At 40.9% G+C, this 23,549-nt stretch overlaps 1 protein-coding gene across 4 annotated transcripts in view; it reads right to left on the reverse strand.

Annotated features, from left to right (window-relative positions):
- Positions 1-9,504: 9,504 nt before the first annotated feature.
- LOC142742991 (protein argonaute-3) overlaps positions 9,505-23,549 on the reverse strand; it is a 75,815-nt gene continuing 61,770 nt past the window's right edge. For all 4 annotated transcript variants that reach the window (XM_075853297.1, XM_075853296.1, XM_075853295.1 and 1 more), the window contains exons 16-18: positions 20,616-20,717; positions 13,889-14,088; positions 9,505-11,090 (exon numbers count right to left, since the gene is read on the reverse strand). In XM_075853297.1, coding sequence (XP_075709412.1) covers positions 10,982-11,090; positions 13,889-14,088; positions 20,616-20,717 — 411 coding nt within the window. In that variant the 3' untranslated portion in view covers positions 9,505-10,981. The remainder of the gene's footprint in view (positions 11,091-13,888; positions 14,089-20,615; positions 20,718-23,549) is intronic.

Below are 23,549 nucleotides of genomic sequence, written 5' to 3' on the forward strand. Positions count from 1 at the left end.
CCACAAACAACATCCATTGTCCGAACCATCCTTCCATCCAATTTTTTCATTGACTTAAATGGTGATAAACAGATGTTCCACCATCCACTGAAGTGAAAAACAGAAGGAAAAACACATGCCACTGTTGGTCATCAGCCACATCAGGTTTTTCTTAAAAAACAAACAAAAACAAATCGCAATGAAAGGGATGATGAACGTACCTCTAGTGATCCTTTAAAGGGAGTCTGTCACCAGAACGTCCGTATTAACCCCTTAAGGACGCAGCCTAGTTTTGGCCTTAAGGCTCAGAGCCCATTTTTCAAATCTGACATATTTCACTTTATGTGGTAATAACGTGGGAATGCTTAAACCTACCCAAGCGATTCTGAGATTGTTTTCTCGTGACACATTGGGCTTCATGTTCGTGGTAAAATTTGGTCGATATATTCAGTGTTTATTGGTGAAAAATTGCAAAATTTACAGAAAATTTTGAAAAAATAGCATTTTTCAGAATTGAAATGCATCTGCTTGTAAAACAGACGGTTATACCACCCACAATAGTCACTAGTTCACATTTCCCATATGTCTACTTTAGATTGGCATCGTTTTTTGAACATTTGTTTATTTTTCTTGGACGTTACAAGGCTTAGAACATAAACAGCAATTTCACATATTTTTAAGAAAATGTCAAATGCCTTTTATTTAAGGTACCTGTTCAGCTCTGAAGTGGCTTTGAGGGGCCTATGTATTAGAAACCCTGATAAAACACCCCATTTTAAAAACTAGACCCCTCAAAGTATTCAAAACAGCATTTAGAAAGTTTTTTAACCCTTCAGGCATTTCACAGGAATTAAAGCAAAGTGGAGGTGAACTTTGCAAATTTTCATTTTTCTTGCGGAATTTCAATTTTATTCATTTTTTTTTCTGTAACACAGAAGGTTTTACCAGAGAAACACTACTAAATATGTATTGTCCAGATTCTGCAGTTTTTAGAAATGTCCCACATGTGGCCCTACTGCGCTCGTGGACTAAAAGACAAGCCCTAGAAGCAAAGAAGCACCTAGTGCATTTTGAGTCCTCTTTTTTATTAGAATATATTTTAGGCAGCATGCCGGGTTTGAAGAGGTGTTGAGGTGCCAAAACAGTAGGAATCCCCCAATAGTGACCCCATTTTGGAAACTACACCCCTCAAGGAATTCATTTATGGTTGTTGTTACCATTTTGACCACACAGTTTTTTCACAGCACCTATTTGAATTGGGCTGTGAAATGAAAAAAATGTAATTTTTTCCAATAAAATGTCATTTGTGATCAAAATTTCTTATTTTCACAGGGAACAAAATACCCCATTTGGTTGCCCAATTTGTCCTTAGTGTGGCAATACCCCATTTGTGGTGATAAACTGCCGTTTGGGCCCATGGGAGGGCTCAGAAGGAAAGGAGCGCTATATGTTTGTTGGAGTCCAGATTTTGCTGGATTGGTTTTCGGGTGCCATGTCGCATTTGCAGAGCCTCAGGGGTATCAAAGCAATGGAAACCCACCAAAAGTGACCCCATTTTGGAAACTACACCCCTCAAGGAATTCATTTATGGTTGTTGTTAGCATTTTGAGCACACAGTTTTTTCACAGCACCTATTTCAATTGGGCTGTGACATTAAAAAAATGACATTTTTTCCAATAAGATGTAATTTTTTAGCAAAATTTCTTATTTTCACAGGGAACAAAATGCTCAATTTTGTTGCCCAATTTCTCCTGAGTGCAGCAATACCCCATTTGTGGCAATAAACTGCCGTTTGGGCCCATGGGAGGCCTCAGAAGGGAAGGAGCGCTGTGTGTTCTTTGGAGTCCAGATTTTGATGGATTGGTTTTCGGCTGCCATGTCGCATTTGCAGAGCCCCAGAGGTATCAAAGCAATGGAAACCCACCAGAAGTGACCCCATTTTGGAAACTACACCCCTCAAGGAATTCATTTATGGGTAATGTGACCATTTAGACCCCATAGTTTCTTCACAGAACTTATTTGAATTGGGCTGGGAATTAAAAAAAAATATATTTTTTCCAATAATATGTCATTTTAGCTCAAAAATTCTTATTTTCACAAGAAATAAAATACTCCATTTTGTTGCCCAATTTGTCCTGAGTGCGGCAATACCCCATTTGTGGTGATAAACTGCCGTTTGGGCCCATGGGAGGCCTCAGAAGGAAAGGAGCGCTGTGTGTTCTTTGGAGTCCAGATTTTGCTGGATTGGTTTTCGGGTGCCATGTCGCATTTGCAGAGCCCCAGAGGTATCAAATCAATAGAAACCAATCACAAATGACCCCATTTTGGAAACTACACCCCTCAAGGAATTCATTTATGGGTGTTGTGACTATTTTGACCCCATAGTTTTTTCACTGAATTAATTTGAATTGGGCTGGGAATGAAAACAAAATTATTTTTTTCAAATAATATGTAGTTTTGGCTGAAAATTTCTTATTTTCACAAGAAACAAAATACCCCATTCTGTTGCGCAATTTGTTCTGAGTGCCGCAATACCCCATTTGTTGTGATAAACTGCCGTTTGGGCCCATGGGAGGGCTCAGAAGGAAAGGACCACCATTTGGCCTACTGGGGATTTTCTAGTGCGAAGTAATGTATGCAGAAGCACCTGAGGTACCAGTACAGTTGAAACCCGCAAGAAGTGACCCCGTTTTAAAAACTACACCCTTAAGGCATTCATCTAGAGGTGTAGTGAGCATTTTGACCGGAGACCTACACCCCATAGACTGTAATGTGGGTTCTCCCGGGTATGGCAATACCCTACATGTGGCTGTTATCAGCTGCCTGGGCACACAGCAGGGCTCAGAGGGGAAAGACGAGGGGGGATAAGCTGTGTGGAGTGCATCAGGGTAAGTAAAATTGGGGTAAATTATAAACCAAGGGATGTATGATAAATTTTAAAACACTTTCATACAGAGCTCTGGTTATTCGGGACACGTGTCACATTGATATATTGTGTCATCCCTTATCGCTCTCTTATAGCAGACTTTGCACCTCTTTTGACTTTTTCCCTTCTTGCCAGTTTGGGGAACTTCCCCTGGAAAGTGTTGCCGCCCTGGTACGATGCGTGTGGCCCCGCTTCCAGAACTACTGGGTGCCCCCCCTTCTTGGTCACTAAAGATTAGGTTCTTGATAATCACCTCTTGAAATTCCAGGAAAGTTCCCGTCTGGCCTGCACATCGACGTAGCACGTACGCATTGTACAAAGCCATCTGTATGATGTGCACGGCCAGCTTCTTATACCACACCGCATAGCGCTGTAGGGCTTCAGGATTTGATCTGACAAGTCCATCCCTCCCATGTACCTATTGTAGTCTAGTATGCAGTCTGGTTTGGGGGTGGCCTTTCCTTCATATATCCTAAACCTGTAGGTATACCCTGATGCACTCTCGCAGCTTGTACATCTTCACGCCATACCTTGCCCTCTTACCCGGCAGGTACTCGCGGAATTGAACCCTCCCTTTAAAATGTACCCGGGACTCATCAATAGAAATACACTTCTCGGGGGTGTATGCTGGGGAAAACCGGGCACTGGAACGGTCTAATAGGGGTCTCCGTTTATACAAACGGTCAAAACTGGGGTCATCTCGGGGTGGGCACGGCTCATTATCAGTATAATGTAAGAAGCGAAGTATTGCCTCATTTATTTATTTTTTTAGGTTCCAGTTCAGTTCTGAAGTTGCTTTGAGGGGCCCATATATTAGAAACCCCTATGAAATACCCCATTTTAGAAACTAGACCCCTCAAAGTATTCACAACAGCATTTAGAAAGTTTATGAACCCTTTAGGTGTTTCACAAAAATTTAGAGCAAAGTAGAGGTGAAATTGACTTTTTTTTTTTTTGTCAGAAAATCCTCTTTATACCATTTTTTTTATAACACAAAAGGATTTATCAGTGAAACGCAACTTAATACGTATTGCCCAGATTCTGCAGTTTAGAGAAATATCCCACATGTGGCCCTAGTGCGGTAATGGACTGAAGCGCCGGCCTCCGAAGCGAAGGAGCACCTAGTGGATTTTGAGGCCTCTTTTTTATTAGGCACCATGTCCGGTTTGAAGAGGTCTTGTGGTGCCAAAACATTGGGAACCCCCCAAAAGTGACCCCAATTTGGAAACTAGACCCCTTGAGGAATCCATTGTAGTTTTCTTCGGGTGCATGCGGCTTTTTGATCAGTTTTTATTCTATTTTTAAGTGGCGCGGTGACTAAAAAACAGCAATTCTACTATTGTTTTTTTATTCTTTTTTTTTTACTGCGTGCACCGTGCGCTATAAATGACACATTCACTTTATTCTGCGTGGCGATACGATTACGGCGATACCAGATGTTTATAGTTTTTTTTTATGGCGTTTGCACAATAAAATACGTTTTGTAAACAATCATTCACTTTTTGTGTTACCTTATTCTAAGAGCCATAACGTTTTTATTTTTCAATCAATCAAGACGTGCGAGGACTTATTTTTTGCGTAACGAACTGTAGTTTCGATCAGTACCATTTTTAGGTACATGCGACTTTTTGATCTCTTTTTATTCCATTTTTTGCGAGGTGAAGTGACCAAACAATTGTGATTGTGGTACGGTTTATTAATATTTTATTTTACGGCGTTCATCGTGCGGGATAAATAACGAAATAGTTTTGTAGTTCAGGCCGTTACGGACGCGGCGATACCAATTATGTATAGTTCATTTGTTTGTTTATATATTTTTATTAATAATAAAGGACTGATAAGGGAAAAAGGGGGATTTTTACTTTTATTACTTTTAAATCTTTTATTTTCTTATTTTTACACATCTTTTTTTAACTTTTTTTTTACTTTATTACTTTGTCCCACTAGGGGACATGAGAGCAGGAGGCCCTGATCGCTATTCTAATACACTGCACTACATGCGTAGTGCAGTGTATTAGAACTGTCAGCTACTCACTGACAGCAAGCATAGTGGGTCCTGACGTTGTCAGGACCCACTAGGCTTCCGTCTATGGCATAGCCGGACGCCATTGTTTGGTGTCCGGTTGCCATAGTCACCATCGCCGGCCGCTATCGCGTAGCAGGCCGGCGATGGCAGCTTAACCCCTAAAAAGCCGCGATCTCTATAGAACGCGGCTTTTAAGGGGTTAATCGGCGGGGACACAGCGATCGGTCCCCGCTGTAGGAGCTGTGACAGCTGCTGAACAAGACAGCAGCGTCACAGCTCCTGTATGTGTTGGGAGGACGGCCGAAACGGCCGTTACTCCCGTGACGTACTATTACGTCATGGAGCGCGAACGATACAGCTGCCATGACGTAATAGTACGTCAAGGAGCGGGAAGGGGTTAAACTAGTGACAGGGTATTGTAGAGGAGACTAACCTGTTTCTAGCATTTATTTTCTGCTTACTGCCTCCTTTGTAGAGAAATAAGTTTTATTAAGTTTATGCTAAAGAGCATTTAGGTGCAATGAGGGCGTTACCATTGCACCTAAATATTCCTACTTCGCTTGCTAGTTCGACCCCCCTCCCTCCTTACATTGATTGACAGGGGCCAGGCAGCGTAATCGGCGCATTGGCCCCATACTATCTGCAACGCGTGCGCGTCCCTGCTCCTCACTCGACGCATGCGGAGTACGATCTTTCTGCTCGACGTTCTAATCGACAGTACTGTGCCGAGTGAAGAGCAGGGACGCGCACGCATTGCAGATAGTACGGGGCCAGGCATAAACGCGCCGATTACGCTGCCTGGCCCCTGTCAATTAATGTAGGGAGGGGGGTTGAACTGGGAAGCGAAGTAAGAGCATTTAGGTGCAATGTTAACGCCCTCATTGCACCTAAATGCTCATTAGCATAAACGTAATAAAACGTATTTCTCTAAAAAGGAGGCAGTAAGCAGAAAATGAAAATAAACGGTAGAAACAGGGTAGTCTCCTCTACAATACACTGTTACTACTTTAACTCGGACATTCTGATGACAGTCTCCCTTTAAAGGGCTATTCCCACCTTAGACATTAATGGCATACCCATGGGATATGTCATACATTTGTAATAGATGCAGGTCCAAGCTCAACAGACCCCAGCATCCAGGCTGAATAGATGAATGCTCTCCATTGATTTCTTTGGATTATGGAAACAGCCATTGACCCATTCCCTGTCTCGATGCTGCCTTGAGATAGGTGTGGGAATACCACTATTATGAAAAAAATACTGTAGGCGGACATGTCGTATAACTTGACAACCACTCCAACCATTACAGGGTATAAAAATATAAATGTCATAGCCATATTCTTTTATCCTTCAGGGGGCTTTTCTGAGTTTATGAATAATGTACATAAAATACAATAAAAAAGTTATAAAGGTTGTTTAAAGAATGAATTTATTGCAGCTAATGCCTTTAGGTTATTTTCGAAGAGTAAGTAACTGGTTTAAACTTTATAGAGGAAGAAAAGAACATCCAATGGAAAAAGTTGTATAGGTTTGTTTATGTATTCCTCCAGATGTACAGAAATACAACAAAATGGTTCAGAATATGGTAAATAAAGGAAGTTTACAGATTAAGAACTTTGACAATGGCAAAACGAAATTAATATAAATGACATAGGCTATCTACATGAAGAGTCAGATAGAAGCAAAAAAAAAACAACTGTGTGGTTCAAAGCGTTACCACCACCTCAGCTCCGCTACTTTTGAGCAATCGCTACAAAACTATAAACAGACAGATTTCTATTAAAACAGGAAGCATCAGATTTTCTGATGGCGCACAGCTTCTCATTGAAGGAATTATCTGGGTTATTAAAATTGATGGCCTATCCTTAGGGAAGGCCATCAATATTAGATTGGGGGGGTCTGACTGTCGGCACCCTCGCCAATCAGCTGTTTGAAGAGGCCGGGGTGCTCGTACACATCCACATGGGACAGTGGTGCAATACCTTGCACGGTCGCTACAAATGTAATGGCGCATGCAAGTACAAACAGAAAGAAGAACCATGTAAACAATAAAGAGGCTGCGGCGCCCGTACAAGCGTCATTGCCCCTTTAAACAGTTGATCGCCAGTGGTGCCGACAGTCAAACCCCCACCGATCTAATATTGATAGCCTATCCTGAGGTTAGGCCAACAATAACCTGGATAACCCCTTTAACAGGTCACAAATAAATGTACTTTAATAGAATTAAAGCATAGGTTCACCTTCAATGCTAGTTTAGATATTGACATAATGTAATAGAAAATGTTAATACTTTGCTTTATTATCTGCTAATGACTTTGAGTTATAGCATGTATTATTGCCAATTCTTATCTACTGAGTACTGTGTACAGTACTGAAAATTCTGCAGACTGCTGAGCTAAATCCTTCAAGCACGCCCTGGTGGCTCAATCTCTGCACTCAGCTTGCTCTAGTCATTTGCTATCAGGGGGATGCTGGGTAATACTGGACACGGTACGGCATACTGATATGGGTAAAAAAAATCACACACATGTATTATAAGAAGCTCAGCTCTTTTTTTTTTTTAGGGGGGTGTTCGGGAGCATAATCTGTCGACAAGCTGTTTATTAACTCCAAAGTATGCAGCATAATTGTGAATGCTGCTCTGGACTATAATACAAGCAGTAACTCAGGTTCAGTACATGATAATTACTACAATGTATTTACAGAGTAACTCAACTTCATGTTAATTATAGCTATAGGTAAACTGTAAAATGGTGTTGAATGCTGAACCTGCACTTTAGGCACTTCTGATCAGCCCAGACCCCCCGCTCCCAATAAACCAGAGTGGGGAAATGTGTAAATGGCCGCAGCGTCTCCTAACTCATTTGTATAGAAGCTGCAACATGAAAGGGTTGTTGTCCTGATGGGAAGACCCCTTTGATTGTGCAGCCCATCAGAATTTCTACTTTTGAATGTCCATAAGCCAGATAATTCCAGCTTCAAACTAGACTTGTGGATGCCATGTTATCAATATCTTTCTCTTGTTGCCTCTTAAAGAACAGTGTATCAATACAATCAAAGTGCGAGACATCCATAAAGCTCATTAAATGTTATTTCATAGGACCGAGGATAAACAGGTGATGATACCAGAGAAGAATGTGTTCCCACTTCATGGCACTAATATATAGTCCACTTAATAGTTTTCAGCGTTATATCACGACACTGCCATATGAATATTGGCTATGAAGCCTTACTTTCTATGAAGTAACATTTTGCATGGTAGCCATTGGTGGGAAGTGTTCTGTGAAACTGGACCAAAATGTTCGCACCAGGTGTGAAGTGATAGGCACAAATTTAGCAATGTAACAATAATGTGTAGTTAATTACTTACTGACATATAAATTCATAGGGGGATAAAGATTTAATCTTTGGAATACTATATTAGTTATATAAAGCATGGTAATTATATTATTTTATATAAGTATGCCAAATGCATATTAATAGTAATACAAAAAAATAATTATCCCAAAACCAACTCAACTTTTGGTTTTGAGATACAATAGCTCATTAAATTTAGATGAATATGAAAATAAGTATTGCTTGGGTTTAGCTTTCTATCCAGAACTTTTGTTAAAAAAAAATTAAATAATTTCAGCTGTTTATCAATGTTTGCAAATGTTAAACTGAACCTGTATACATGGCGCAAAAAAGCCAGCATGTATATCACATGTATATGTGGAATTGTTTAAGGTAAGGTGTACACACACACACACACACACACACACACACACACACACACATACATACATACATATTACATGGACGCATTTTCAGTCCATTTTTCATCCATATATTTCCCAAAAATGTGAAGGGATACCATGAGAGTTTTCTACTCGTCTACTTGTTTTTGGCAAATAATGTGCAGAACTGGTGTGGCAGAAAGCTGCAGTAAACCGCATATAGAGACTGTAGTTACTACCTACTTTTTTGTCTTGCATGATTTCCCCAATAATAACAGTGAGGAAAACTGCATGCTGTGGTTAAACCCTGTATACTACAATGTGATATCTGGCCAAAACATAATTCAAATGGTACGTGTGACCGTAACCTTAACTCAGTATTACATTTATTCTTGGATTTCACTTGTAGCGTGTAAAGTAGTGTGAACCCTTTCTGATAAGGTGTCGTAAAGAGATCATATTGGTCCATATGTGAAAATAAAACTTTTGATTGAGACATGTAAAGCATAAACACCAAAGCATTGCACTACTCACTGACTGGAACACGTTACTTCCCATAATGGGTAGACGTCACTGTTTGGACACGATCATTTCATAATTAAGGCTATTATTTATTTGAATCCCAAAGTAGCCACAAGGGCCAGCAAAGTTGAGCAGGCCTCTTTGGCAATGCTGGGTTTAAATTCATTTATGCTTATTGCACTAAAATGAGAACAGTTAAACCTACATCTCGTGAGACACCAAAACAAAAAACTGAAAAAAACGGTTCTGTTTTTAAAAAAAAACAAACATAAAAAGAACAACAATGGTGGCAGAGAGAATAGGTTCTGAAATAATTAAATTAGTGTCATTAATCTAATAAATACACACACATTATATATATATATATATATATATATATATATATATATATATATATATATATATATATATATATATATATATGTGTGTTGCTAGAAAAGCTTACAATTCCCACACAACCATGTACAGCATATGTTACATGACTAAAGAGAAGATTCATTCCCACACTCTTTTGGAGGGTGAAAGGTTTTAAGACACTCCCTAATATGCAGGGATGAACGACCGTTTGCAGCATACAGAATAAGGAGGTTATTCAATATATTGAGGAAATATCTTAAATGAGCGAACACTGAGACGCGGGATTTGTTATGGATTCTTTGCTTTTTCGCACATGAATAAAATGCATACATAGCAAGAGAGAAGGAGTTCGATAAATTAGACCATAGGCCAAGACCCACAGAGGGCCATGTGCTAATCTTTTCCTATCCCAATGCCAACATTTGTGTTGCTGCACAGCAGGGAATAAGTGGCAATATTCTTGTTGTAGTAGCCAAAGTATATATCCAGTCACTTGCATGACCGTAGCACTAGGCACATGCAATACCCGCTTGCATCTTGCTAAGTATAATGTGGCAAAATAAAATAAAGGGGAAGCACTGAAGGACTCGGCTTATGCAAATGAGGTTGACATAAAAGGCAAAAACGTGGGACATGAAAATGAGACAGACGGTGGCACAAATATAAATCCTAGTTTTTTTGCACAATATCCTTCTACTTCAGGTCCATTATCGACACATACGCACACACAAATATACGTAAACACATATATGTAATCAATAATTACACACATATACGTGTAATACATATAAACATACCTGGGCACACATAAGAGCCTACACTTAAACCCCTGTGCAGCTAGAGTTTTACAAGTCACTCCGATATTATCAGAAGGGGTTAAGAGGTCAACATTAAGTAGATCAGGTATTAGGCATGGTCACTAAAAGATACAACAGCAGGTTGAATAGATCTCTCGAATCACAATTATGCTGTATACCCAAGTACCGGCAAAACAAAGCCCAAGTATGTACATGTATGGAAACATACTCCCATACATCCCTATGTTTTGCTTGTCTTTCTTCATATTTTTTTCTTTTTCTTTTTTGCAAAGACAGCTAGTGCTGCAGAGCAATTTGAGGTAAAGGCATAAAAGGGTTAAAATATTGGAAAGTAAAAGAAAGACAAAACGTAAGCAGTGCATCCAAGTGGAGGCTCCATTACAACGATCTAGCAGTTGGCTGGTTTCATATTGCATAATAGTGCTGTGTTCCTCAAAAATCTTCTATTCCCAGGATTAGCCCTCCCCTCAATCTCTGTGCCCGGGCTTCAGTGCAAGCCAGAAGAAAAGGCCTGGGGGAGAAAGGAGGGCAGGAGAATGTGAACCACTCTACTGGGCCCTTAAAACCCACATGAAATTCTTCAGGTTTCTTGTTGTAAGTCAAACCTATGCATTTTTAGGGGCAAAAGTTGCTCTCACGCGAAGTACATGGTACGTAAGGTATCCTGGTGAATTTGCACGGCCTTGGCAAGGGCTTGTGGGTCCCGACCATTGCTTTGACCAGATACGTGGCTTCCTTCAGCACTATCGAATAGAAAAATTAGTTAGCATTATAAAATTCATGCCACAAATTCAGCCCTAAATATGTACCAATTATTGCTAAAATTATAAGAAATCGAGGAGGAAAAGGGTGAATGGGACCCTTATATACCAAATCTAGTAATTCAATGTGTTCAAAAGACAAAAATCTCAATGGAAACAATTTACATTCTCTTATTCTCCATTTGTCACACTGTACATAACCATATGGTTTTATCGACAATCAAGAGCTACAGTATTCTCAACTTAAACAGCTCTGAGACATGCACCTATCTCCAAAATGGCGGTCATCCGGGGGTCAGTCCTGTGAGGCGGTCGTCGGCCACTTCATGCAGGCAGTGAATGAATGGAAGAGTGTCCCTCTCTATCCATTCATATGGGTGTTACAGAAACTACCGAGTAAGATGGGAAGTTGGGAATACCCCTTTAATTATTGTTTCTCATTTCTTCATTTCAAAGAGTGTCTCTGAAAAATGGGTTCAATATTCGAGAGACAGAATAAATCCGGCAGCACAATTAAAGTTCGCCAAATGGAATATGGTGCCCATCCTTGTATATATTTATGTACTATTTATTTCAACATGTCAGGTAATGTGAAATATTTAAGGTTAACAGCATTCAAAGTAATCATTCCTATCACTTAGGAGTAAGGTCACCGCATCGGTCTGAGGTTTCTAAGGTAATAAGCTTTTGCTTAGAAAAGTTTGGTTGATGGCAGCAGCTCAGTTGCCATGGATACTGATCAGGAGCATATGACATAAAAGATTCTGTCAGGCTAAACCGGACGCATACCTGATCAATCATAGGTCTTAAAAGAAGCTCGCCATTTACCATATTATGGAAATTAGAATTCTGTATTAGATAATTCACTATTCATTGAAGTTACATTTTCACAAGAAATATTAAGTGTATAAATAAATCATAATCTGAAAAAGATGTATTCAAATTAGCCAAATGCATGTTAGCAGATTATAGTAGAAACGTCCCCATTCACCTGTCAGAGTTACATCAAACACACTTTTTGCAACTCAATGTAAATTATTAGGCCACAAAATCCAAGCACGTGATAAAAAGCCATCATGTAGCTTAGACTTGTGGAGAATAACACAGTAAATTACACCAGCTGAAGGTTGCTAACAGGAAGATTACAGTTATGAATGATAGAATATACAGTATTGTGCAAAAGTCTTAGGCAGTTGTGGAAAAATGCTGCAAAGTAAGAATGCTTTCAAAAATAGAAGTGTAAATAGTTGTTTTTTTTATCAATGAACAAAAGAGAAATCTAAATCAAATCAATATTTGGTGTGACCTCCCTTTGCCTTCAAAACAGCATCAATTCTTCTAGGTACTCTTGCACAAAGTCATGGATTTTGTAGGATTATAGTCAGGTGTATGATTCACCAATTATACCAAACCGGTGATAAGGATCATAAGTTTCACACGTAGGTTGAAACACAGTCCTTAACTGTAACAGAAACAGCGGTGTGTGGAAGGCTTAAAATTGGGTGAGGAACAGCCAAACTCTGCTACAAAGGTGAGGTTGTGAAAAACAGTAGATATGAGTCACACCAATATCCTATCCTCACTTTACCCACAAATGTTTTTAATCTGCTGCACGAAGTTTCTGTAACGTCTATGGCCGCGGACCGTCGTCCTGACTTACCCTCTGACGGCCGCGGCCATGGACGAGTCAGTTCCCGGCGGCATCTCCCTCCTGAGAGACGGCGGCACTCACTTCCGGACACGGTCTCCCGCAGGGCCCGCGCGTGCACAGCCTTAAAGGGCCAGTACGCGCACAATTGCAGAATACTGCAATCAACCCAGAATGCTTCCCGTTCTTGCTGCCTGTACCCTGTATCCCGTGCTACTGTGCCGTCAAGAGTTGGAGTTTTTTTGTGCCCTCCGCTGCATCTACTGTGCCGCACCCCGCCGGGTGTCTGTCTACTGTCGGAGCCTCATGTTAGCCTGAATGTACAGCTACTGTCTACATTGCCTCAGGTACCCTTTCTGAACTATAGACATTGAATTGTACCTGTTTGGCCAGCTGCTATCCCGCTACGCGGTACTGTCCAGTGGGTCCACACCCCGCGCCGTGACAGTTTCCTTGGCCAACCACAGCGTCTACGGTCCTCAATGTTGGCTGTTTCTTTGTGCTTCTTCATAAGAGCTTGAACAGCACATCTTGAAACCCCAGGCTGCTTTGAAATGTTTGGGAAAGATCTTGCTGATGCAGTAGAACCAACTTGTGTCTTGTTGCTGTGCTCAGTCTTGCCATGGTGGACCCATGACAGGAAACTGTCTTTCACAACCTCACCTTTGTAGCAGAGTTTGGCTGTTCCTCACCCAATTTTAAAACCTCCTACACAGTTAATGACTGTGTTTTAACCTACGTATGAAAATGATGAAAATTTTATAAAATACATGACTTTTTGCAAGTGTATCTAGAATTGATGCCGTTTTGAAGGCAAAGGGTGGTCACACCAAATATTGATTTGATTTAGATTTCTCTTCTGTTCGTTCATTCACTTTGCATTTTGCAAATTTATTTAAAAAAACTATTAACACTTCTATTTTTTTAAAGCATTCTTACTTTGCAGCATTTTTCCACAACTACCTAAAACTTTTGCACAGTACTGAATATACATAATATACTGAATATACATAAATACATTAAGATTTTTACAGAAGGAAGAGGATAAGACTGCTAGAAAAATAAAGGATTGAGAACAAATGAGGAGAAAGCTAGTGGAGGTTAGGAGTATTATAATTGCTTAGTAATTTACCTGTCATGCTCCTTATCCACGAGATGGTACCTAGCTCTGAATGCCACAAGATGAGCATAATAGGCGGGTGCAGGGATAGAGACTGATCGCGTGCATCGCACATACGTGTGGCACAGCTGGTAGGTCAGCAGCTGGAGTTCATCAGCAGTGAAACAGTTATCATCCCACAAGACATGATAGTGAGAAGGCCTGCTAGTACCCTAAAAGATAAAGTTGGATTTGAATATGGTATAACAATAAAAAGTGTAGACAATGAAATGGAAATTTCAAATAGGTTTACAAAATGGTCAAGATTTTTCAGAATCCAAGATTAAGAATTGAACTTAAACATTTCTAGCGGAAGCTAAAGACAAAGAAGGATGTGCCTAGTCATTCACTGGTGAAATATACAACCAACAGCAAGAACTTTGTATTATATTTATAAAAGATGTGCAACTTCTGTTATCAGAACTTTCAACCATTTTCTGGACGGTCTATACCAAAAAATGTTTTACTTTGGCACCCACAGGGTAGCATATTAAGTTACAGAATTAAAGGAGAACTCCATCTATAATGAAGAATTCATCTTAGGTGGGAGTTACACCAATATCAAACCCTCACTGTACCCTGAAAAGCCCTACTAACCTGAACTTCTATCAACCCACAATGATATATTACTGAGCTAGCTGAATTAAGTGGCTTGTGATATAAGTGGAGTTATAAAACCGGAGTTAAGAAGAGGAGTTAAAGCCCCTGTAAGTACTCTTCTTTTACTCTAACAATTGTTCACAGTTTTTTTGTAACTGGGATAATGAATTGCAAGATTGGAGGTTTTCTTCAGTGCACAGTTTGCCATATGTATGCACGACTGGAGCCGGAGTTCCAGGGTGAATACCTCTGTGGCAGATGTGAGCATGTTGTTCACCTGAAAGCTCGCATTAGAGATCTGGAGGAGCAGAATGCAACACTGAGGGCGATAGACAATCTTGAGCAAAGCATGCTGCTGACTGAGCAAGCAGATAGTGGGGTAGAACTGGAGGGTGAAGACATGGGTCAGCAGGATCAGGCAAGTAGCTGGGTTAATGTAGTTAGGGGCAGTAGAAAGGGGTCCAACAAAAGGAAGGCCAATCCTGTTTCTGATATTCCAAGCAAAATTGCCAAGTTGAGTGATGATGCGAGGGTGTCTGTCTCAGAAATGGCAGCCCTAGTGGATACTGATCTCCCTAACAGCCGGGAGAACAGCCCAGCTAGTAGTTGGCAGGATGGTAATGCAGGTAAGGCAAGACAATTGGTAGTTGTAGGGGATTCTATAATCAGGAAGACGGATAGAATAATTTGTCGCCAAGAATGCCTCAACCGAATGGTTTGCTATCTCCCTGGTGCCAGGGTTCAGCATGTGGTGGAACAGGTGGATAAATTACTGGGAGGGGCTGGTGATGATCCAGCTTTTGGTACATGTAGGTACCAACGACAGAATAAATGGTAGGTGGAGGAGCCTTAAGAATAATTTTAAGGAACTAGGCTACAAGCTGAAGGGGAGGACCTCCAAGGTAGTATTCTCAGGAATACTTCCTGTGCCATGCACATCACAGGAAAGACAGCGGGAACTAAGGGAGTTAAATGCATGGCTTAAGTCTTGATGTAGAGGAGAAGGCTTTTGGTTCCTAGAGCACTGGGCTGACTTTTCAGTGGGGTACAAACTGTATTCTGCAGATGATTTGCACCTAAATAGAAGGTGGTCCGCTGTGCTGGTGTAGAGAATTCTAGCTGCGGTGGCGGAGTATTTAAACTAGGGCTGAGGAGGGAGGCCAATGTAGAAAATAAAGGGGTAGTTAGGTTATAGAGGGGTCAGACTATATTGGTAGGAGGAGAAACAGACTGTGGGGAGAGGACTAGACAACAGGATAAGGAGATCCTTTCGTTACAAAACAGCAAAGAAAAAAAAATGCCCAAATAATGTCAAATAATCACATTTCTGATACTGAAAGTGAAACAGTTAAAGGCAAGTTAAAGTGTATGTTCACAAATGCCAGAAGTCTAGCAAGCAAAATGAGGGAGCTGCAGGCCTTGATACTGGAGGAACATATAGATATAGTTGGTGTTGCTGAAACATGGCTAGGCTCTTCGCACGACTGGGCTGTAAATCTACAGGGTTTCACACGGTTTCGGAAAGACAGGGCGAATAGGAAAGGCGGTGGTGTATGTCTGTATGTGAGAAGTGATATGAAGGCGAGTGTGAAAGAGAGAATAGTGGGTGAAGATTATGAGGAGGTTGAAACCTTGTGGGTGGAACTAGAAAGGAAGGTAAACACTGAAAAAATTACATTTGGTGTAATCTATAGACCCCCCAATATAACTGAGGAGATGGAATGTCAGCTATATAAATAGATGTAGCAGGCTGCACAGGCTGGTACTGTAGTGATAATGGGAGATTTTAATTTCCGGGATATTAATTGGTGTCATGGTTCGGCTTCAACTGCAAAGGGGAGACATTTCCTCAACCTGTTGCAGGAAAATTTTATGGGCCAGTTTGTGGAAGACCCGACCAGAGGTGAAGCTCTGTTGGATCTGGTCATTTCTAATAATGCAGAGCTTGTTGGGAATGTCCATGTTCATGAAAACCTCGGTAACAATGATCACAATATAGTTATATTTTACCTATACTGTAAAAAACAAACACAGGCTGGGAGGGCAAACACACTTAATTTTAAGAAGGCCAATTTCCCCAGGATGAGGGCTGCAATTCAGGATATGGACTGGGAAGAACTAATGTCAAATAATGGAACAAATGATAAATGGGAGATTTTCAAATCTACTTTGGGTAATTATAGTGCAAAATTTATTCCTATAGGTAACAAGTATAAACGACTAAAATGAAACCCCACATGGCTTACACATCCTGTAAAAAAGGGCAATACATGACAAAAAAAGGGCATTTGAAAAATACAAATCTGAGGGTACAGATGTAGCCTTTGTAAATTATAAAGAGCTTAATAAAAGCCTTTATAATTTTGTAAAAAAGTTAAAAAAAAATCAGCAAAAATACAAAATGAAAGGCAGGTGGCCAAGGATAGTAAAACAAATCCCCAAAAAATCTTCAAGTATAGAAATGCAAAAAAAGCCGAACTCTGAACATGTAGGACCCCTAGATAGTGGTAATGGGGAGTTGGTCACAGGGGATCAAGAGAAGGCAGTTACTAAATGGGTTCTTCAGCTCTGTATATACAACAGAAGAAAGAGGAGCTGATGTAGCCGCTGACAGTGCTGTTAATATATCAGTTGATATACTGAATTGGATGAATGTAGATATGGTCCAAGCTAAATAAAATAAAATAAATGTGCACAAGGCCCCGGGACCAGATGGGTTACACCCTAGAATTCTTAAAGAGCTTAGTTCAGTTATTTCTGTCCCCCTCTTCATAATATTCAGTGATTCTCTAGTGACTGGTATAGTACCAAAGGACTGGCGCAGGGCAAATGTGGTGCATATTTTCAAAAAGGGCTCTAGGTCTTCCCCGGGTAATTATAGACCAGTAAGCTTAACATCCATCGTGGGGAAAATGTTTGAGGGGCTATTGAGGGACTATATACAGGATTATGTGACAAAAAATAGTATTATAAGTGACAGCCAGCAGAAGCTGTCAAACCAACCTGATTTGTTTTTATGAAGAGGTGAGCAGAAGCCTAGACAGAGGGGCCGCTGTGGATATAATGTTTTTGGACTTTGCAAATTTGCATTTGACACTGTCCCTCATAGACGTCTAATGGGTAAACTAAGGACTATAGGTTTAGAAAGTATAGTTTGTAATTGGATTGAGAATTGGCTCAAGGACCGTATCCAGAGAGTTGTGGTCAATGATTCCTACTCTGAATGGTCCCCGGTAATAAGTGGTGTACACCAGGGTTCCGTGCTGGGACCACTATTACTCAACTTATTTATTAATGATATAGAGGATGGGATTAATAGCACTATTTCTATTTTTGCAGATGACACCAAGCTATGTAGTAATGTTCAGTCTATGGAAGATGTTCGTGAATTGCAAGCGGGTTTAAACAAACTGAGTGTTTGGGCGTCCACTTGGAAAATGAAGTTTAATGTAGATAAATTTAAAGTTATGCACCTGGGTACGAACAACCTGCATGCATCATATGTCCTAGGGGGAGCTACACTGGGGGAGTCACTTGTTGAGAAGGATCTGGGTGTACTTGTAAATCATAAACTAAATAACCGCATGCAATGTCAATCAGCTGCTTCAAAGGCCAGCAGGATATTGTCGTGTATTAAAAGAGGCATGGACTCGCGGGACAGGGATGTAATATTGCCACTTTACAAAGAATTAGTGAGGCCTCATCTAGAATATGCAGTTCAGTTCTGGGCTCCAGTTCATAGAAAGGATGCCCTGGTGTTTGGAAAAATACAAAGAAGAGCAACGAAGCTAATAGGAAAATCTAAGTTATGAGGAAAGATTAAAAGAATTAAACCTATTTAGCTTGAAAAAAGACGACTAAGGGGGGGACATGATTAATTTATATAAATATATTAATGGCACATACAAAAGATATGGTGAAATCCTGTTCCTTGTAAAGCCCCCTCAAAAAAAAAGGGGGCACTCCCTCCGTCTGGACAAAAAAAGGTTCAAGCTGCAGAGGCGACAAGCCTTCTTTACCGTGAGAACTGTGAATCTATGGAATAGCCTACTGCAGGAGCTGGTCACAGCAGGGACAGTAGATGGCTTTAAAAAAGGCTTAGATAATTTCCAAGAACAAAAAAGTATTAGCTCCTATGTATAGAATTTTTTTACTTTCCTTTTCCCATCCCTTGGTTGTACTCGATGGACATGTGTCTTTTTTCAAAAGTACGAACTATGTAACTATGTATGTAACTTGCTTATGCTTTTAGCACAGGAAAATGAACAGCAAATATACACACATCAGAAAAACATATGCCTGCTACTAGTCTTGTTTTCATGAGCGAGGTAGTTGGTGAAGCTTTCACATAGATGAGCCGATCAGTTAACTCTTTCAGCACCCTGGACAATGACTATCCCCTGACGTCGCCTAGCAACGCTCCCGTAATTACGGGTGCACACACGTAGCCACCCGTAATTACATGAGCCCCATAGACTTTTAGGCCTCATGCACACTTTCATCACCGTTTTCACAGCCGTTTTTCACGGATCCGTATGTCTGTGATTAGAACCGTGTGCTTCCCGTGTGTACTCCGTGTATACTTCCGTGTTTCAGTTTCCGAGACAAAACTGAAACCCGTTCACACTATGTACATGATATTGTGAGCGCCGCACATGATATTCCCTGTCCAGCAGTACTCACTGTCCAGGGTGCTGAAAGAGTTACTGCCGATCAGTGCAGCCCCGTAACTCTTTCAGCACCCTGGACAGAGACTACCGCTGGACAGGGAATACCATGTGCGGCGTTCACACTATAGATTAATGGTTCATTTAAAAAAAAACTGCAACAAAAAGTTACTACTTACCCAGAACTCCCTGCTTGCGTGCTTCTTCCTCAAGTCCGGCCTCCTGAGATGACGTTTCAGACTAAGTGACTGCTGCAGCCAATCACAGGCTGCAGCAGTCAAATGGACTGCCGCGTCATCCAGGGAGGTCGGACTGGATGTCAGAAGAGGGACGCGTCACCAAGACAACGGCCGGGGTACGTAGGAACTTATTTTTCTTAATATCGCTGCATTCCAGCACTGATCAGCAGCCTCTTCTCTCTATCAGTGGTTGACAGAGAGAAGGGGCTGCCGATTAGTGCAGTATCTGTCTGCATGTGTACCTCTGCCCGCCCATTGCTAGGCAACGGCTCCGTCACACACGGACAGCATACGGATGCCATCCGTGTGCCTTCAGTTTTTTTGACGGCCCCATTGACTTGCATGGGCCTCACGGTCATGGAATCTCGGACCAAGTAGGACATGCTCTACTTTTGTCGGAACGGAGCAACATGACCGTTAAAAAAACTGAAGTGTGCATGGCCCCATTGAAATGAATGGGTCAGGGTGCTAGCCGTCTGAAAAACGGCTAGCACCCTGAAGAAGAAGACTGAAGTGGGCATGAAGCCTAAAGCCGGATTCACACGAGCGTGTTCAGTCCGTGATATACGGTCCGCAGGTCGGCCGCATTTCCCGGACTGAGCACACTGCAGGGAGCTGGGCTCCTAGCATCATCGTTATCTATGACGCTAGAAGTCGCTGCCTGGCTGCGGGAAAACGGTCACGTACTGAAAACATGTTTTCAGTACGGGACAGTAGTTCCGCGGAGAGGCAGAGACTCCTAGCGTCATAGATAACGATGATGCTAGGATCCCAGCTCCCTGCAGTGTGCTCAGTCCGGGAAATGCGGCCGACCTGCGGACCGTATATCACAGACTGAACACGCTCGTGTGAATCCGGCCTTAACATGGGCCTGCCCGTGCCGTAATTACGGCCTGAAATAGGACATGTTCTATATTTTTCAACGGCTCCGGGCACCTTCCCGTAAGCAAACTTCCCGTGGCCAATAGAAGTCTATGCATGAGGACTAAATCTGTAATGAATATATTGCTTCATTTCATTTCTTTTATGCTTCCAATAACATTATTTACACTCTCTAGCAATTAAATTCATATCGAGAGGTATTTAATTAGTGAGCTTTTACTATATATATACCTTAAGTCAACCTCCCAAGCAACGCCGGGTATAAAAGCTAGTTACATATGATTTACGCTGACAGAACTGATGCCAAAATACCTGTATTCCAGCATGGCTGCAGAGGTAAAAATCAAACTCGTAAGGATGTGTGATATCTGTATCCACAGTGGTACCTGCTGGAATATTTCCACTTCTTCCAACCTGATGCAAAGAGATTATATAGAAGGGGTTACAACTCTTTAGGCTTACAAACACATTAGTGACATTAAAGAAGTTCTACACCATGATACAACGGAGTAACAGGGAGTGCTTACACGTTTTGACGTATATACCCTTTTCAAATGGCACCAAAAGAAGGTGTGGAGATGGGGGGGGGGGGGCAAACATAGTACATAAAGCTGTGGCACTATGAACAGAACTGCTGAGAAAAATAAACGTGAGGTGTTTCATTACGAAAACCAGCAGCGCTACCGTCTATTATTAACAGAGGCTTCTTTTACAGAGCCTTCCCTTAACAGGGACATTTACCTATAACCTTATCGCTACTAACTGGATTAGTCAGTCATTTCTTTTTCACATGTAGATGTCTGCCATATGACCTTTTGTATGAGTTTAGAAAATTTTACAACTGTGACACGAAACACCAATATGTGGGTAAGATCTCACAATCTTCCACCTACAGTTTTTCACACCTACCCTTACTCTTTGTACTTTTTAAACTTTTTTGACAGACAATCCTATTTACATAGTGCAAAGTTTTTCCATAGAAACAGTTCCCCTGCAATGTGGTAATGGTGCAGCACTCATAAATCCCATTGTGTGAGTAGAGCGGTGTTCCCCAAGGCTCCTGGAAACCTGGTTAGGGCACCCCCAAAAGACAGTAAGACATATTGTCCCACTGCCGCTACCCTTCATTCTGTCAGATTTCAATGCTTTTTTGATGGCAAGAATAGCATAGTCTGCAACCATTCTTGTCACAATTTCAAAATAGATCTGTCATAGATCTGTTGACCCCTTAAAGTTATCTTTGGCCTTGAGGGCACAATTATTATTATTGTTTTTTTGAGAGCCATAACTATTTAATATAAGAAACATTGTAAATGACAGAAAAAATGCCTCTTTCTTCCAGTTTTTAGGCGCCTAGTGTCCGCAACCCTGCCTCACGAACTGATCACTCACTCTTAATTCACTGGTAAAAGCAGCGATGAAGACGTGAGAGATTAGATTACAGCTGCTGCCTATAAATGTCTATGGAGAGGGGCGGGACGGGCTAAGAGACTCTGCTGCTTCTAGTAAGTGTTCTATAGGAGATTTCATTGCAGCTGGTCTCCTTCACCCCTGGCGAGGAGTTCAGGGAAAAGTGACATTTAGATATGGAGCCTGCAGGGGGAAAAATATTCAGTTATTCCTCATGTACACACACATGATGGCAGATTCTGAAAAAGTCACCTGAAACAACAGTTTCACTACTTTTGCACAATAAAAAACACTTTATTCTGATTTGTTTTTGTGTGGCCGCATTCCAAGAGCCATACCATCGACAGAGCTTCATGAGGGCTTGTTTTTTGCAGGTACGAGTTGTAGTTTTTATTGATAGCATTTTGAGTTCATAGGACTTTTTTGAAAGAAAAATGAACAAAGAAAATGCAATTTTGCCATTGTTTTTTGTTCTTTTTCACCTTGTGGGATAAATAACACATTCATTTTATAGTATTATATTTTTGCGGAGATACACATAATTGCTACCTTTTAAAATATTTTTATTTTCTCCCATAAAGTATTTTATAAAGGGGGGAAAAGTATTTTGATTTCTTTTACTCTACTTTGGATTTATTTTTCTAAACATTTTATTTAACTTTCATTTAACATTTTAATTTTCTTTAGTCGCACTAGGGGTCTTAAACCATGCCGTCTTGGATCGCTTACTTAATACAATGCAATACAGTACTTCTGTATTGCAACGTATTATGTCTGTCAGTGTAAAAATTTACAGGCAGCCTAATAGGACTTGCCTCTAGCAGGGCCTAATAGGCATACACACATGGCAGACCTGGGGGGCACTCCAAAAATGCATTGCGGGGATGCAGATGGGACAGCAGAAGTAGCCCCTCACTCTGTCTGACCACTTAGATGCTGCAGTCGCTATTTACTGCGGCATCTGAGGGGTTAAACAGCTGGGATCGGAGTAATATACAGCTGACACCTGCTCAGTGGTGTAGGCAAAGTTCCTGTGTCCGCACTATTCAGGGTGCCGTAAATTTACCGAATTTTGTGCTAGCTACATGGCACCAGTACCGTTAGTACACAGCAGATGTCGCCACGAGGATAAGAAGGTAATTAATGACACTAATGTGAGTAGAGCCTTGCAGTAAGGATAGGGAAGTTGTAGGGGTTCCCCATGAGGGGAACATTTTTGTCTGCAGTTCCTATGTGGTAAAAAGGTTGAGAATTACTGGATTAGAAGCTTAATTTATAGAGGTGAAGTGCACTTAAATGGGTTGTCCAGTTTAGAAAACCCATTATTATTTAACCTATTAATTGATTCTGGGTTAATAGAGGGGGTCCCCTGTTCAGGATCCTTATCTTTTGGCCAGAGTGAAGAACGGTTACAAAAAGCATCTATCTGCTCTTCATCAAAGAGATAACCCTTAGATTTAAATGAGAACCGTGTAATGCCTAATTTCTCATACGGTGGCGCTGCAGGGAAATTGAACAATTACTGCCAGATTTTTTTCTCCACATATTACAGTATATCCCTGGGGTTCCAGCAGTGAGACAGTGTGTGTGATCAGCTTATTGTCAGCGGACACTTCTAACAAGTAGGGATTGTCCTAAGAGGGGAACCCCTTTAACTATTTCATACAGGTTTTAAATTTCTGTGTTTAAAATCGCATTTCAAGTTTGATAGCACGAGAGGTAAATAAATATATATTCTTTTATCCCTTTCCTACCTGAAGAGTTTTGACATATTCTCAAAAATCATGAGGTCATATATCTTATTTAAAGGGGGTTATTCCGTTTTTAAAAAAAATA

Source organism: Rhinoderma darwinii, chromosome 2 (assembly GCF_050947455.1).
Source record: "Rhinoderma darwinii isolate aRhiDar2 chromosome 2, aRhiDar2.hap1, whole genome shotgun sequence".
Lineage (NCBI taxonomy): Eukaryota > Metazoa > Chordata > Amphibia > Anura > Rhinodermatidae > Rhinoderma > Rhinoderma darwinii.